The sequence below is a fragment of the Delphinapterus leucas genome, chromosome 1, assembly GCF_059928025.1.
Source record: "Delphinapterus leucas isolate spDelLeu-1000000601 "Yukka" chromosome 1, BTC_Dleu_Yukka2, whole genome shotgun sequence".
Taxonomy (NCBI): Eukaryota; Metazoa; Chordata; class Mammalia; order Artiodactyla; family Monodontidae; genus Delphinapterus; species Delphinapterus leucas.
The window spans coordinates 82,758,634-82,776,838 of record NC_143129.1 but is presented as its reverse complement, the minus strand read 5'-3'; the positions used below and the strand labels follow the sequence as shown (position 1 = coordinate 82,776,838).

The following is an 18,205-nucleotide window of genomic DNA, read 5'->3' as shown; positions in this document are numbered from 1 at the left end:
TTACCATATTCACCCCTAGGCCACCCACCAGAATTTCCACCTTTTTTATTTGAAAAGAAGTCAAAAGCAATTGCGATTGATTCATTTATAAATCAGAACAAAAGCAAACATGACACAAGGTTTCCGTTTTTGTTCATTTGTCCTCAGTTTTTAAAAACAAAAGTATTAACTAGAATCTAATAACAGGTCAAATCCAAACACAGCAGTCCAGTGGAGAATCAACTTTCCTGGTTTTATTCTCTGGGAAAGTCCCTGGTCTGTTTCCATTTCTATTGGTCCAGGCCAAAATCCTATGATATAGATGGATGCCTATGGGAAAGCTAGGTGAGCTATGCAAATTCTTGGTGTGGGTTTGAGCCACCTGTTGTTTGGGTGCATGTTAGGGGACGAAGTTCATAAGGTGGTGGTCTCACCAATGTTGTTCTAACCCCGGAAACAGGGTAAGGTGAGCAAGGCACTCACTTTGGGCACAAAATTTAAGGGGTGCCCCAAAACCCAGTAACCAAGATACTATTTTAACACAGTATATTTTGAAAATCAAAACTAATGTAAAAAAATCCACAATGACTAAAGTATCAAAATTTTAAATAAAGACAGGACTCAACCCGTACTTGCTCAATTCAGCGTTCCTACCCTCACTCTAACCCCAGTCCTGTTGGATTCTGTCTTTTTTAAGATTCTGATATTTTGCTTATCATGGATTTTTTGCATTAATTTTTAAAAATACTGCATTAAAACAGTATTTATCTTGATTACTAAGTTTTTGGTATCTCCTTAAGTTTTGAACCTGAGGGGCGTGCTTGTCTCACACTAGTCCCAGTCCTGCCCAGAAATATATACATACCCTCCACCCTCCTTTGGAACCTATCTCCTTTGACCTCATCTCATTGCTTCCTTAACACCAGGTTTGTTTTCAAATAAAAGCGTAAGAATTAACAGCCATGGAAATTATTAAATCAACAATCAGATTTAGAAAATAAGTGACTTTTCAAGTTTGTTGAGGAGAAAGGAAACTTTCTAAATTGTGAGCAGTTCCAATGAATAGGACAGTCTTGGCTGGCTTTGTTACCAAGGGGGAGATGGGATGACAACTTTCCTGATTGGGCAGAAGCAACACAGGGCAAACACGAGTCCCCCAACACACACATCCAGCCCATGTCTGCCTTGGATCAAATGTGGGGATTACATTCCACAGGATGGTTTATGAGTACATACCTCAAAAGAGAAATCCAAATACAGAAAAATAGCCCCAATTAACACTCTGGACACTTAAGTACACTTATTCCCCTTCCTCATATGCACCCAGGAGTGTATACAATTGCATAGTTGAGTTTTTTTCCCCCCAGAAAAAAAAAATTTAAAGAAAAGGGAAAATTGGCCCAGGATAGGTCCTCCAGTTTAAAGCTCTTAGAAATGGTGCTGGCCAGAGCATAGGCTGTCCAGACTTGTGCTTTGTGCAAAATGCAAAGGAGCTCCCCGCTACTGTGTCCACAGACCCACTCCCGCCCTCTGGGGAAAAGGATGGGGGGGGGGCGGCGGGGGGGGAGGGGGAAACCCAAAGACAGATCAGCTCATTGGGAGTAATCTGTGATCTGTGGTTATAGTTCACTAAAATATATTTCTCTACCTTTTTATAAATTGCCCCTAACCCCTACCCCAAGTTTCAACATCAGTCCTATTATCAAAAATATCTCTTCTTACAAAGTATTTTTATTATTTTAATAAACTAACCACAGATTAAGGTCAGCTATGGCTTAACAAAAGAAGCCGGGACGTTAAGTTCATTCTCCAAAAGTAGAGAGGAAGGAGAAAGAATCACTTAAATAGGAGGAAAAAAAAATATTTTTTAAAATGTTTTTGCTTGCTGGGGTCTTTTTGTTTCTTTTCTTTAAAAAAAAAAAATTCCAAAAAATAAGTTGCTTTCTACAGAAACACAGCAGCAGAGGATGGTAGTGCTCTATTTAGGTTTTTGGTTTTGTTTGAAACAGTCTGGCCAAAAGTCTGTCCTCCTCCCACCCCCCTCCCAAGGCGCACTCAAACCCCAATATGTGGTTATTGCTAGTAGTTAAAAAAAGATCACCTCTGTACCAATTCACCTGGAGAAAATTCAACACACACAGCTGCTCTTCTCATCATTCTCTTGCCTTCCCCAGAGGGAACTTTTGTTGTTGTTGTTTTTTAATAAAATTAAAGTCTTAAAAAAAAATCACAACCTTCTTAGCTCAGCCCTCAAAAAGGATGAGAAAAAGATAGGGGGCAATTGGCAATCTCCTCTCGAACTAGAAGGGATGACAGATAGCTGTTTAGAAGGAAATCAAACTCAAGAGGAAGAAGATTCCCCTTTTAAGTTTCTCCCTTTCCCATCTCACTAAACTGATTTAAGCCAGCCCCCTCCTAATAAGCATCCATAAGCACACGTTACTGCCTTGTCTTTCCAGATCCTTCAAGAGGAAAAATTTATCCAACACTAAATTTCTACCTTAATTCAACTCAATAGAAAATTTGACTAATTTCCCAGTTTCCCTCCACACTCCCAACTCCACCACCATGTGCTTTTTTCCAACCTAAAAGAACTTTGGTCTGTTTTTTTCTTTTATTGACTGAGAACCTCCTTTGCCAGTTCCTCCCCCAGACTTCTGCCCACCTCCCCACCCCCTCACATCAAATCTTCCCTTACACTTTCCCTTAGGTCCTGGGATGGACCCAAGGGATTATGACACAGAATTACCATCTTTCCCCGCTTGTACCTCCTCAGTACCATTAAGTCAAGATGGGCAAAGGACCAGTAGAGCCCTTGAGGCACCACCATCCAGCCCTGACCTGCTCTTGCCAGCCTGGCAGTTCTCCAGAGCATACACACTTAAAAGTTTCTGGCCAGGTTCACACAAACATTACTGCATTTGCCCCATCAACATGGAGGCTGGGTCTTATGAGCCAATTAATTGAGCTTAACTTTCTTTGTTTAGCCCCCTTGCCCTCCAGGGTTTCCCCATTCAGAACCTGTGCACCAGCAGCTCCCCACCCGATTCACGTTCCCTTCTCCTCAGTTCTTCCCTGTAACAGCAGGAGCAGAAGTTGTTTGTCTCAGGGTGTCCATAGAAGCTGCAGTTCGGTTGTTTGCATTTGGTCTGGGTTGGGGGAAGCCCCCGGGGACCTCCAGCCCATCCATCTGGCTCAGGGGGCTCTCTGTAGCCGTTGCTATAGGAATCAGCCACGTGGAAGTGGGGTGGTAACAATGCACCCCTGTGAACTCCATCCTTGGAGTGACTGCCTGGCTCCAGAGAAGGGATGCTGTCCTGATGGGGGTAGGGTCGCCCAGGAGGGCACTGTCTGGGGAAGGTGGCATATGGTGGCAGGCCCCCCCCACATGGCCCCCCTGCCATCTGCCTCCGGGGCTCCTGGCAGTGGACTCCACCCCCAGAAGGTCGAGGGATAGTAAAGCCACCAGGGTAGCCAGTAGACAATGCCACCGCCTTGGACTCTGCTGGAGGGGCAGTCAGCAGCTCCTCCCCGCCATCTGGCTCTGGCTTTTTGGCTGGAGGAGGCCCACTCCCTACCCCTCCATTCATGATCTTCCTCTCTGCCTCCTTCTGCTTCTGCTCTGCCAGGAATCTCTCCTCAGCATCAGAAAGGTAGCGTTGGATCATCTCCTCCTGATATTGGTGACGGTGACCCATCTTCAGGGTTCCAACAAAAATAAACTTCCCCTCCCCTTGCATTGCAATCCTCAAAATGCTCAGGCTTTGCATCACCTCCTGGCTATACTTGCTCCCTCCATTACCAACAGACTCAGATGTGGGCTTCTCAGTTACAGGCCCATCCCCAGCTGCCTCCTCTTTGCCACCCTTCCAACTCTTCAGTGAGTTTTTCTTCTTCTTCTCCAGTGTCTCAGTGCCACTGCTTACCCCCGACCCTGTTCCCATCCCTCCAGGCTTAGAACCCTTGCTGTGCATCAGGCCTCCCATGTTCTTCTTGAGCTTGCTGCCCAAGGTTTTGCCAAAGCTGCCCAGTTTGTTAGCCACAGAATCTGCTCTTTTCTTGTCCTTTTCCCGGTCTCGTTTTGACTTCTCTTTCCGCTTGCTGCCCTCATTGCTGGCAGAACTGCTGCCAACTGACTCCTTGTCTGATTCCCCAGACTCAGGAGTGGACCGGGGCTCATCTCCAGCTGAGGCTGTCGGGGACTCAGGCTGGGCCAGGGGAGCCTGGAAGAGACAAGAAAGTGGCTGACAGATATAGGATGGATAAACAACAAGGTCCTACTGTATAGCACAGAGAACTATATTCAATATCCTGTGATAAACCATAATGGAAAAGAATATTAAAAAAGAATGTGTATATGTGGATAACTGAGTCACTCTGCTGTAGAGCAGAGATTGGCACCACATTGTAAATCAACTATACTTCAATAAAAAAATTTTTTTTTAATTAAAAAAAAAAAAAAGAATGCGACAGTTATCCCATTGGTCTGGGTTGAGGGAAGCCCCCAGGAACCTCCAGCCCATCCATCTGGCTCACGGGGCTCCCTGCAGCTGTTGCTATAGGAATTAGCCATGTGGAAGAGGGGTGGTAACATCCCTATGAACTCCTTCCTTGGAGTGACTGCCTAGTTCCAGAGAAGGGTTGCTGTCATGACAGGGGAAGGGTCACCCAGGAGGGCACTGTCCTTCCCCAGCTCATCAGCTCTCCCATGAACCAGGGAAAGAGGTATCTAATATCTAACTTTTATCTCACCCCCTGCAATTTGATGCCCTTCTGTAATAAGGAGATACCAAAATGAAGCCTGGATTTTGCTCTTCTAGAACAATGAGCAACTATACAAATATATGGCCTCTGGGTGAGGAGGGAGAATATTCTATAGACACTAGAATGGCCTTTATTATAAATTTCTCTATGCCAAATTCTGCTCAAAATTAATCTCAAAGAAGTCTTGAATAACCACCCCAAGCCTTAACCATTCTGCATCCCCTCAAGTTCTAGACATTCAGCACTGGAGTCCATCAGTTGGCCCTTGCTCCTGTGTTCCTGTTCTATGGATAATAATGACATCCTCAGAACCTACTGTATCAGGAGCCCTTTAAGCTATTCTGTCTCCTCTGGTGCCCAACACAGAGGTCTATGTACAGAGGGCTTAGAACAAAGTAATAACAATCTCAAGCTCACCAAAAAGTTCAGAAAACTTTTCTTGAAGAATGTGTTTTAGTATCAGAAAGAAGAGCCTGGCCGGTAAGAAGATATAGAAAACAAAGGGCACTAACACGTAGAAAGGCAAGAAAAAGTGTCGTTTGGAATTTATCTGATATTTTCTAGTTATTCCTAACCTTGAATCATAAGCCACTACTCAGAAGAGACTCAGAAGGAGCCACCACCAGATTTCCTTGTTCTCCCTGACATGAAAATGAGGACATGCAAGGGTGGGGTGGGAGAAGTCCTCACCTGTGCATCCGAGGACACTGGGATCCACTTCACATTCATGTAGCCATGCAGCAGATGCAATTTGACCTCTAGGGACAGGATTACACTGTGAAAAGGAGAAAAAAAGAATTTCAAAATACTGTGACCTTTAAAAAGCAAAGCAGTGTGATCCATTTGGGAGGTAGGGTGGGAGAGGGCTACATGGCTGGGAACTCAGACAGGGTTGAGTTTGAATTAGGGCTCCACCAATTACTAAGCTTTATGACCTTGAGCAAGTCACTTCAACCTCCCTGAAACTCAGGGAGGGGTTGATAATGGGTATAGATAATAATATCTATCCTGCAAGGTTGCTGTGAAGATTAAAATAGTATTTGAAAAGGGCCCAGCACAGTGTCTGGAAACTAGGAAATACTTCCTAAATGGCAGCCATTATTATTGTTGTTGCTGTAAGTATTACTCAGAAGGAGCTTTTCATAATTAGGTGAGAACTATTTAAAAAGCCATAAACGCTGGGTTTTTTAATCAAACCGTCTCAGTTGGGTTCAGTTTTAGGAGCCCGAAGAAGGCGGCACTGGCTAAGAGGTAAGAGAGGAGCTTTTACATTCATAAGCTCTTATGGGAAGTTTGGAGGCAGGAGGAAGCCAACTTCTGGGAGGTGGCAGGGGGGCGGAGAACATATTTTTCTTGCTGTTTAAGTTCCAGAAAGGCAAAAGCCCAGACCAAACTGTTTTGGTCAGCTATTTAAAACCCTTCTCATTTGGGCTGGGAGAAGTGTGATTTGATTATCTTGATTTTCTGATCACTGTTTTGGGGATTCTGCAAGAACACTCCTCATACTGTAAGGAGATCCCAGGATTCCCTTGTCTTTCACAGGGAGAAAAGGCAGCTGCAAGAGTCCTGGTGCCCAATCTGTCTCCCTCCTCTCCATCTTCCCAAAGACACTGGAACTAGGATGCGACTGTCTTTGCCTCTGAGCTTAGGGAAAGTCCCCGGGAGATGGACATCGGACATCATATGTGGAAGAGATCGCAGCTACAAAGCGGATAGAAAGGCTAGGCTTGCCTCACCTGGCCAATCGGACATTGTCATTGTCATCTTTGCCCCACTCCCAGCCCTTTCCAGGGTCCACAGCAAAGTGCAAGGGCAGCAGCTTATGCTCTGAATCTGTAAGTGGGATCACAGCTGGGAAGGAAAGAAACATGATCAAGGAGTCTCTTTGAGGAGAGAGGAAGGCAACTGAACACAGACTGACTTCAGTGAAAAGAAGGCTGAACCATACCAAAGGTCTCTAACTGCAGTCACTTCTCAGTTCGTAACATGTGAATTACCTTAGCATTTAAAAACTTAACAGGCAGGTTTTCCCTTGTAACCCAGCACACAATTTAGGCCACTAATCTCCATGACTTCCCACCAGTCATCTAGCACCTATGATGTTCTTGCCAGTTAATGGAGATTCAGGGAATTCAAAGTCATTATCAAGACGAATATAGCAAAGCATCATTTGGAAGGTACTATGACCTTACTGTATTAGCTCTTTACTCCAGAGCAGGGAATACAGGCTGTGTTTTTCTCCAAACCTTTTTTCTTTTTTTAATTTTAAAACCTCTGTATATCTTATAGCTTAGTAAAACAGTATCAACATGTACTGTCTGAGCTTGCATGTCGCTTAATTCTTTCCTCCTACATTCTCTCTCATTTCAGTTTTTCAAAGTGAAAATAAAGCGGACCAAAAGACACCAGAGACACAGACATTGCATTCCGCACCTTGTTCCTTGGCATTCTCCTTCTGTTCCATGGACACAAGTGCAGAAAAGTGGGCCTGATCGTAGGCGAGCACCAGAGGGGAGCGGTGACACTGGCTGGCTGGAACCTCCAAGGGCAGATAGATTCCCCCAAAGGGAATAGGGGCAAATGCTGCAGGAAACCACGGAGATTATTATTAAGGCTATATTCTTGCCTAGTGGGAAATCCCTCCACCCCACTCTGCCAATTGAGCCCCCCCTCTCATTCCAACCCATGTTTAATAATTCTTTCCTAAGAAGCCACATCAATTAACCTCAGCTGCTTTACTCTGAATCTCATGAGAATTTTGCCTTGTTCTAATTTATACCTTGTTTTTTTCCCAAGGGTCTATATAACCCCTTTCCTGCCCTCCTTCCAGTGCTTAGCCCAAGGCTCTGCAAATAGGGCTGCTCAGGGTAGAGTGAGGACTGACTGACTCACCTTCCCCGCCAGAGTCCCTCAGCATGGTGTCTGCCACAACAACTATGGGCCTCCTAAGCACGTGGGCAAGGACGAAAACATGGAATTCTTCTAGGCTCTCATACACGGGCTCTTCTGAACTCTCCACCCTAGAGTTGCAGGAGGCAAGAGAGTGGAAGGGGTGCAGTGGCAGGGAGAGGGAAGAAAACAAAACAAGAGACCCATGAAGACCAGCTCTGCAAAGAGGAAAAAACAATGTCCCTTCCTTGTTTTCCAGTCTTAAGGCTGCCACACACACAGCTGATTATTTTATGCTACCATGGCTGTTTCTACTTCCGTTTCACAGATGGGGAAATACAAGAAAAGAAATATGAAGGTTCAAGAGTTAAAGTAGTGTTAGGAATCGGCACGTAATCCCTCTCTTAATACCCATCTTGTTCAACAACCTTCCCCAATTCTTTGTCCAGTAGCTCAGTGTACAGCTGTGTAGCTTCATCCTGCTTATCACTTTACGCACCACAACCACCCACACATCACACTCACCATGTCCTATCAAAAAAGGACAAAACAAAACACAACAGGAAAGAAACAAAAATCCCTCCTTCTATGTTCACTTACTTGAAGAACAGCCTCACCCATCTGCTTAGTAGCCTAATCAGAAATCTGTGAAATATTTACTGTTCTTTATATTTCATCTTCAATTAATCACCTGGCTTGACCAATTCCATCTTTTAAGTGTCTCTTGTATCTGTCTCCTCTGGCCTATCTGCAACCCATCACTCTTGCTCACACCCATTACTACTACTCCCCTCCGTTTCATCATCCACTCTGCTGTCAGTGTGTTCAAATACATGAATTTGCTCCCGTCACTCACAAACTCACAATTTAGTGGCTTCCTGCCCCCTAAAGCAATGTTATTCAACATTGGGTGCTTGCTACAAATGCAGATTTCTGGGCCTCACCTCAGTCCAACTCAACTGGACTTCCTTAGGGTGGAAGTCCAAAAATCTGCATTTTAAACAATCCTCCCAGATTATTCTTACGCCCAATAAAGTTTGGATAGGTTATAGTTTTTTAACTTTCTAACTATAGAAAAATTTAAAATTTTAAACATATTCAAAACTAGAAAGAATATTATACTAAACTCTCAGGTATCCATCACCCAGCCTCAACGATTATGAACAGATGGTCAATCTTGTTTCACCTAGACCTTGATATATTTTCCTAGGGATGGCCCCCACACCCACACCACCCCACCAGATTATTCTGGAGCAAATCCTAGACATCATATAATTTCATCCATGAATATTTCAGTTTCAATCTCTAAAAAATAAAGGACTCCTTTTAAAAACGGCCACAATACCATCAATACCACACTTTAAAAACTTAACAATAATGTAGACGTTATTCACATTTCCCCAACTGTCTTACATATGTCCATACATTCCAGCTGGTTGATGTGTCTCTAAAGTGTCTTTAAACTTAGGTTCTTTCTCCCTTTTTGTTTTCTTTGTCTTTATTTATTGAGGAAACCAGGTCATTTGTCCTGCAGTTTCCCAAAGTCTGGATAGAATACAATTTTAATTCCTTAGCATGGCACACAAAAATCTGGACGGCCTAGCCTCATCTACCATTCTGCGCCACATACTCTATATTCTGGCAATACTGAACTACCTGTATTTCCTAGAACATACCATGCTGTTACACCCTTCTGTGCCCTTGCCATGGCTTCTCTTCCTCTCCTTCTAACATCCTCTTAGCACAGAGGACAGTGTCTTTGGACGCTGAGGACTCAGCAAAGATTATTTCCTGCTCCTCCAGTTAGACATACTTACCCACCACAGTTGGCTCCATTGGTACCTAGATGCATGCGGGGTTCACTTGAGGCAAGCTTGATCAGCTCATTCCATTCCTTCTGCCACTCATCCTCTGTGTATACCAGCCCTGACTGTGTGAAAGACAGGCAAGGAATATCAAGCAGTTAGAGGCTAGGTTCAAGAGGCAATAGCCATTCCAACTCGTGTTACTCCACTCCCTATTCTCTTACCACTTGGCTAACAATTTTTACTACAAAGTCCAATCTCTTCTCCCTTTTATAGTCAGGATCCATGAAAGAATGTCTATGATCACTCACACTTCTTCCATTCTTTTCTGACCCACTGCAGTCTAGCTTCTGTATCTGCCCTCCAGCCTATGCCCCCTCCCTCACCCCCACAAACTACTTCACCTGACTCTAGCAAAGACAATTACCTTCTAATTGCCAAATTCAGCAAACTCTTCAGTTCTCATCTTTCTTAGCCTTCATGTGGCATTTGATCTCCTCAAACTTTCTTTTCATTTAGCTCACACAACACTACTTTCTCTTACCTCTCTGAACTCTGTCTACCTCAAAAATATTGATGTTGTGTCAATGATTTTAGCCTTGGTTCTTTCTAGGTTATCTTTTCTACTACTATAATCTCATCTACTGCTATCTACGTGCTCAGGATTCAAAAATCTTCTTCTCCAGCCCAGATTTCCTCATAATTTCTATGTTCACATCCAGCTGCCTACTGAAGACTGCCACCTGCCCATGACTACCTCAAACTCTGTGCAGTCAAAACTGAACTTCTACCTCTTCAAAAATCCTCTCTTCCTGTTTTCCTACCTTTGTAAACAACACTATCACCCAAACACCCAACTAGAAACCAGGGGGTTATCTACGACTCCTCTCCTTTCACCCAACCCATACCTGGGATGGGTGAAAGGATTTACTAACCCTTTAGTCAACAGTTACTAAGCATGAACTACGGCAATGGACCCTTAATTGGTTTTACTACTTCCAGTCATACATTCTTACGATCCGTTTTCTACAATGCTACCAGAAAGATTTTTCTAAAATTAAAATATGATGATGTTTGCTTCCTGCTACAAATTAAGACCTGTCATTACCTATTAGATACGGTTCAAACTCCTTAAGCATAGCAGAGACTCCACTTCCTGGCTCCCAACCCACTTCTCTAATACCATTTAATTAGTCGTAGTTCCTTGAATGCACTGTGTTGTTTTATACTTCTGAGCTTTTGTCTAGGTTGTGCCTTCTGCCTGGAGCAGCCCACTCCATATCCACCTGGTGAATAATTTCTCAACTGTCAGGAAAGAACTCAAGTATCACTCCTCTATGAAGCCCTTCCTACATCTCCCGGGTACATCAACCACTCACTCCTTCCTTTGTGCTCTCCCTCCTCAACTGCTATGTAGACTTCTATCATAGAAGTCATAACCTGTTACTTTGTTGCAATTATGTATTTACATGTCCATCTCCTACTACTACTCCTAAGAACCAGGACCATGTTTTATGCAATATGCCTAGTACCTACTATGTGATCAGTAACCAGTAAATACATGCTCAGTAAAACTATTAACTTTTTATTAAAGGAGTGGAAGGAGTAGTACAAACAATCTTAAAATACCATATTGGCTTTAGGATGTATATGATGATTTGGAAGAAAGTCTATATTATTAATTATATTTGGCCTGTATAAGTGTTAAAATGAGTTTATACTTTAAACACACATTGACATAGTAGAAAGAATCACACTGGAAACATGAGAGGTATCAGAACAAATTTAACAGGAATTAAAGAGCTATTGTGACCACATTTTACTTTAACAATAAAAAAAAGACAAAGCTATTTTCAATGTGTAAAATTCTATCACAGATTTTTTCAACTAAAAATACAAAAGAACAATGCACAGGTTATATATGGGGTGCTCTGGTCACTCTGATAAATGGTCCCTGATACACATTCATGAGGATCTGTCTTCCTCTTGCTCTCACCTATTTTTGTTTGCTGTTTTTATACACACAGCCACTAGGTGGTGTACCCTTCTAGGCTGAAAATGTTCTTACTGTGTTTTACCACCATTTTTAACAACAAAACAAGGAGGCCTGGGAAATCAAAACCAATTTAGTTTGTTTGGTGTTTGGTACTGGCTGAAAGTAGCTCCCCAGTCCGTCACCCCTTTCCCCACCCCGCTATAATGCTATGAATGGTCTGAGCTAAAACAATTATCTTGTTTCCATGTGGAACTTTCAATGTGCTGGGCAAAAGGAGTAAAAAGATCACTCCTTCAATATCTACTATCCTCCAGGCATGTATTTCCATTTGAGGACTTTGAGAGGGAATAGATGGCTGACCAAGAATAGAACTTGGGTATTTCTGGGTCTCCTGGCTAAATACCATCATAATCTAACTTCACCTTTAAAATAGTAACTATAACAGCTTAATATAGCTGGAATTGGGCCTACCTATCCTCTGACTGTGGCTATCACGTCTACTTTACTAGCTGGCATGATCTGGTTTGGTCTTTTCCTGTCTCTGAAGTGGTCAAATCTAAGGTTCAGGTATAGCCTGAATTCAAAAATGAGGAAGGCAAACTCTAGGCTGGCTCTAGCTCAGGCAAAAAAAGCTCTCCACATAGTCCAGCTCAGCTCACCAGACTGCCAGGGGGTTTGGTGTCAATAAAGAATGCTGTTTACTTGGCCTTGCCCCTGTGCATTTCTTTCCCTCAGGAATCTTCCGGGGCAGACTGGCTGATCAAAGACCGGATTCTGATCTTAATATCATCCTAATTTTAAGGTTGAGTTCTTTATTTTTGAGAAAGAAACATAACACATTCTACTTCCATATTTTAAATCTTGAGAACATGAAATTCTAATAACTGAAACAAACAAAAGTCTGTTAGTTCTATATTATGGCCAGTTATGATAGAGCAATAAAAAGAGAAGGAAAAGAAGCTGGAAATTAAGTTTCTGAAGAGATATTCCCATATTAATGCCAGAAACACCCAGCTTTATATACATGGCAAGAATAAAAAAGATATACATGAAGAGCAGGAGATAAACATAGAAGGCAGAGAACCAGGGCAAAAGGAAATAGGAAGACTCATTATCTTTATTTAACTGTATAACGTCATTATTAAAGGGAAGGGAATTGGCAAACTTTTTTCTGTAAAGGGCCAGACAGGAAATATTTTAGGCTTTGCGGTGGGGCAACGTGCAGCTTCTATATTCTGCTGCTGTAGCACAAACACATGTAAATGAATTGAGTTGGGGAGGCTGTGTTCCAATAAAAATTTTTTTTTAACAAAAACAGTTGGTGGGATTTGACCCACAGGCCATATTTTTTTTTTTTTTTTTTTTTTGCGGTACACGGGCGTCTCACCGTTGTGGCCTCTCCCATTGCGGAGCACAGGCTCCGGACGCGCAGGCTCAGCGGCCATGGCTCACAGGCCCAGCCGCTCCATGGCATGTGGGATCTTCCCGGACTGGGGCACAAACCCATGTCCCCTGCATCAGCAGGCGGACTTCCAACCACTGTGCCACCAGGGAAGCCCTACAGGCCATATTTTGCCCAGCCCGTTTATAGGGATGGAAAGTACAAACAGTCCAGTGTTACTTTTTTCTTTTTTTTTTTTGGCTGCGTTGTGGTGGTGGGGACTGAACCTGGGCCATGGCAGTGAAACCGCCGGAGTCCTAACCACTGGACCCCCAGGGAACCTCCCAGTATTGCTTTCTTATACGAAAGCAGCCTTAACATTTACTAAATCCCTGAGAAGTACCAATTAAACTCAACTCAACATCTGCTGAACTTCTAAGAAGTACCATTCAAACTCATGCTTTTACAATTTTTTAACAGATAAACTGAACATACAAAACACGGTATATATGGCCCAAACTATTTTTACGCATTTACACTTCTATAATGGTTGAAAACGTAAGTCCTTAAAAATTGGTCTAGCCTTATTATATGCAAAAACACAAAACAACACAAATATCCTATGAGCTTGTCGTATTTCATTTTGCAAAAGACTGCCACTAAAGGCTTATTGAGTGCCTATCGGGTAGAAATGCACAACGTTAGATACCTCCTCTACAAGTCTCCACTTCCCCACACCAGTTCTCATAACTCTATCAGAAGGCATGTACCCTATGGTGGTATCTGAATTTTCAACCATTTCCAGGATTACAAGAGGAGTAACACTGACCTAAGCACCTAAGTAGGAGACATTTCCTACTGGTAGGCACTGAGCATTTCCCCTCGGTAACTTTGGGAAACAAGGTGCTCCTGCCCAAGCTCCCTCACCTCTTTATTCTGCTGAGTTTGCTGCCACCTCCAGCGCCGTTTTAATGCTTCCTTCTCCGCTCCCTTCTCCATTAGTGCATACAAAGCTTTCCGTAGCATCAAGTCTCGATCATGGAAACCCCACATCCCTATGGCAAGAAAACATTATGGTTAAGACACCCTACCCTCGACTCAACTCCACTTATTAATTATGATACACAGACCCTGGCATGAAGGAAATCAGGCTGAAGCCCAGGTTCAAAGAAACCCCTGCTGTGACTTGGGGGAAAGGTAATCAAGAAAGAAAAGATGTTCCTATTCTGGAGGTTCAGAAACTTTGAGAACCTGAAAGTGGGGGATATACCACATCCTACAGACTCCTGACAAGAAGCCTTTACTCGTGATACCAAGTCTAACAAATTAAAATACAGAGTGGGAATTCCCTGGCCATCTAGTGGTTAGGACTCCTCACTCTCACTGCCAAGGGCCTGGGTTCGATCCCTGGTCAGGGAACTAAAATCCCATAAGCCTCGTGGTGCGGCCAATTAAAAACAAATTTTTTTTAATAAATAAAGTAAAATACAGAGTAGCAGCAGATAAGATGGGTCTGGCACATGGTAATCAGCATCAAAGCTTGAGGGGTGGTTGGAAAATGGGGACTTTTTTTAAAAGCTAAGGCAAATAATATATTGAATTATAAATAGGCATAACAATTTAAAGAAAACAAGTCAATAATTATGTAATATTTTTGTATGGTGACAGATGGTAACTACACTTAACATGGTGATCATTTTGAAATATATAGAAATATTGACTCGCCATGTTGTGTGCCAGGGTACAACACTGTTGTAGGTCAATTATACTTCAAAAACAAACCCACAGAAAAAGAGATCAGATTTGTGGTTACCAAAGGCAGAGGGAATTGGATGAAGGTAGTTAAAAGGTACAAAGTTCCATTTACAAGACTATTGAGTACTAGGGGTACAATGTACAGCATGATAAATATAATTACACTGCTATACGTTATATATGAAAGTTGTTAAGAGAATAAATCCTAAAAGTTCTCATCACAAGGAAAAAAGAATTTTTTCTATCTCTTTAATTTTGTATCCATGAGATGATGAATGTCCACTAAACTTATTGTAATCATCTCATAATGCATGTAAGTCAAATCACTATGCTGTATAAAACTTATACAGTATGTATAATTATATCAATAAAACTGGAAGAGAAAAAAGAAAGAAAAAGAAAAATACATTATTCTAGATTAGACATACATTAAAAAATAATAATAAACAAGTTTCACAGGGGACTGATGAAAACGTATCTTTTTTATATACCAAAAGAATAAAGACTTAGTGGAATTATATGCATACACATACAGTATACTGCTTGCTTTCTGCTGCGCATTACTTCTGGGGGCCAGTTCTCAGAGTGGGACTTGTGCTAAATCCTATGTACTCCATACGATTTCTCAACAAGACTGAAAAACTAGGGCAGGGCTCTCTTCCATCTCCTCCTGCACCAGTGAGCATGCACGCGCACACACACACACACACACACACACACACACACACACACACAGCCTTGCTCTGAGCCATCACTTCTGTCTGAGATCAAGAAGAGTCGGATCAAGTCCTTCACATGAGATTTAACTACTGCTTCCTTTCTATGAGGGAATGAAGGACCATTTTCAAGACTCACCAAGAGAGGCTGCGTGCAGGAGGCAGTTTCCATCTCCAGTAGTTGCCAAAGGAAGGAGCCTCTGGCAGGTGGGGTCCACACTCACCCACCAGTTCAAACGCCCTACAGAAACAGGAGGAAAAGGAGAGGAGCAGATGGTGCATAAAGTTCTCCCTACTCCCCTATTTCTAAAACAGACTCCAAATTTGCCTCCTCTAGGAAGCCTATCCAAAATCAAACCATCACTCTATTGCTCTGTGTATCTTCTTCACTTATATCTGGTTCATCAGAATCTGGTGAGCACAACTGGTTAGATCAGTTCTTAAGTAGCGACAATTTCGTCTCCAAAGGGACATTTGGCAACGTCTGGAAATATGTTTGGTTGTCACAAGTGGTGGGGAGATGCTACTGCCATCTAGTGGGTAGAGGCCAGGAAGGCTGCTAAACACAATATAATGCACAAGGCAGCTCACACAACAAAGAATCATCTGGTCTTAGGTGTCAGTAGCGCTAAGATTGAACAACCCTGGGTTGGATGATGAGGCCTAGGTCATAGGTCGAAATCTGTGTTGGCTACTTGGTCTGGCTCTGATTTCTTCACTCTGGTCAGGAGACCAGCAGACACTGTAGCAATAAAGGTCAGCACAAATCCATCATCAGTAAAAGAAAAACAAGCCAACATGCATATTCAAAGTGTCACGCAAGTATCATCTGCGTATATGACAGTAAGCATGCCACCATGTATGTGGCACGACTTCAAAGACATGAGCAACAAGACAAAGTACTTAAAATACCCAAGAAAATGATTCTCAATTCTGCAGTCATCCTATAATTGCTGATCCATTACTTATACAAGGAAAATAATTTATGAATAATGCTTAAAAGTTTTTTTGAATTACTGGACAGTCTACTGAAAGAAAAACTGGCCTATAATCACAGCAGTCAGATAAACTGCTTACTACTTAAAAAACTGTAAATAGATGCACACGATTAGTATAGAAGGGCACAAAATGAAAAACAAGACCTTCCTTTCTGTGCCCCCACCTCCCACCCCCCCGTCCTTCTTCCATGGGAGGTTTTTAATAACTGACTAGCTTTCCCAGAAATCCCAGCTGCCTCACCCCAACATACCAATAAATTTTAAATATAATTTAAGACAAACATAATTGTAAAGGTAAATAAATCTTTTGGGAAAGGTTCGTATAAATAAATGTGACTTAGTTTAATCACCACTGTGCATCATGTACAGCATTGGTTCTTGGAACCAACCATCTACAGCATTGGAACACACAAGGTGTTCCAGAGCCAATTATAATTCATTTGTATTTTTTTCATGTATTGATTTTTAGGTATTGATTTGTAGGCCTTTCACATGTGTATCTGGTTTCCCTTCAATCAAACAGGAAATTTCCAGAGGAAAGTGTCTTATTTGTGTCCTTCCTTTAACTTGAAGAAGCACCTAGCTCAGTACATGTCTCTCTGACTGACTGCCAAGTTTGACTGCAATCAATCAGATCGCAGGCTTAGACTGGAAGCCGCTTGTCAAGCCCAGCCCCTCCACATGGCTGCCTAGACGTGGAGAGCAGAGGGAAGAGCATGGGAAAGGAAGTGCTCACTGACCTGCCTGCTCCAAGGCAACCAGCATGGACTGCTCAATGAGGTCTCTCTCTATGAAGCTGCGAAAGTCTTCATTGTACACAGTGAGATCTGGAAGCTGGAAGGCACAGATGGGCATTTCCAGGGGGTGCTCACTGCTCCCCCCACCCCCACCATTGGAGGAGACATGGGACCGGGCCAGGGAAACAATGCTGGAGCTGGCGTGGGAGATGCCCCTAGACAGGCGTTTTTCTGCAATGAGAAATGGAGTCACCTTAGAACAAACACAACCCACTCAGAGAACTTTCCACTCATGAGGTGATGGTTACCTCTTGACAAGGTTTCCAGTCAGGGAAAAACTGTAAGTCTAACTGGCTACCAAATTTCATGACCCTCTTTCTCATGCCAAATACAGTTGGAGAAACATAGAAAGTGGCGTTTTCACAGGCACTCGCATTAGCACCAAATATACGTTCCTCTTTCTACCCTTTTGCCTGAACTTCTCTCCACGACACTGTCTTCTTCCACTTCCATTTCCCAACATAATAGGGACCCTTCATTTGGCAACTTAGTCATTGTTTGGGGGGAGGAAGAGGGAATAAGGGAAATGGAGTTTCATTTGGCTACACTGAGTCAAATAATCTCTCTGATAATTTTCAGGGCCTTGGAGAATGTAGAAAAGGATTTCCGTTATAGAAAATTAATGACAAATCTTACACGTTCAGGAACTTTCTTATCTACCATCAATAACGTTTATTTACATTATTTACTACAACTATTCTTGATACTCATATTTATCAGAAATTTATAGGTACAGCCAATTCTTACTTAACATACTACAGAGGAAGGCGGTAATATAGATAGTGCCCCAAATTATTTCATTTGTTTTGAATACATGGCACTTATAATTCTCCAGCAGATATTCCAGTGTGATCATAATTTGCTCAGTATAGTATTGAAATTCATTTGCATGGCTTGAGTTATATAATGACTATCAGAAAGACCTAAAAATTATATTGGGTATCAGGTCTTAATCCAATATCTGCCAGGGATGATGCATAAAGTAAGTAGTTAGTCTAAAGTTATTTTATAGTGTTATTTTTTAAACTCTTTTTAAAGGTATTTTAAAAGTACCACATGCCCATAGTAAAAAATCAAAATACTACCAAAAGGTTTGAAGTGTTACAAAGAAATGTCCCTCTCATT

At 42.4% G+C, this 18,205-nt stretch overlaps 1 protein-coding gene across 4 annotated transcripts in view; it reads right to left on the bottom strand.

The window, feature by feature from the left end:
• Positions 1-70: 70 nt before the first annotated feature.
• Positions 71-18,205, bottom strand: part of OTUD7B (OTU deubiquitinase 7B) — a 54,158-nt gene continuing 36,023 nt past the window's right edge. For 3 of the 4 annotated variants that reach the window (XM_022564125.3, XM_022564122.2, XM_022564121.2), the window contains 9 exons: positions 17,024-17,251; positions 15,425-15,526; positions 13,742-13,869; positions 9,450-9,562; positions 7,636-7,763; positions 7,177-7,326; positions 6,480-6,594; positions 5,434-5,518; positions 71-4,202 (listed from right to left, as the gene is read on the bottom strand). In XM_022564125.3, coding sequence (XP_022419833.2) covers positions 2,994-4,202; positions 5,434-5,518; positions 6,480-6,594; positions 7,177-7,326; positions 7,636-7,763; positions 9,450-9,562; positions 13,742-13,869; positions 15,425-15,526; positions 17,024-17,251 — 2,258 coding nt within the window. In that variant the 3' untranslated portion in view covers positions 71-2,993. The remainder of the gene's footprint in view (positions 4,203-5,433; positions 5,519-6,479; positions 6,595-7,176; positions 7,327-7,635; positions 7,764-9,449; positions 9,563-13,741; positions 13,870-15,424; positions 15,527-17,023; positions 17,252-18,205) is intronic. The other variant, XM_089916294.1, reaches the window with a different exon arrangement.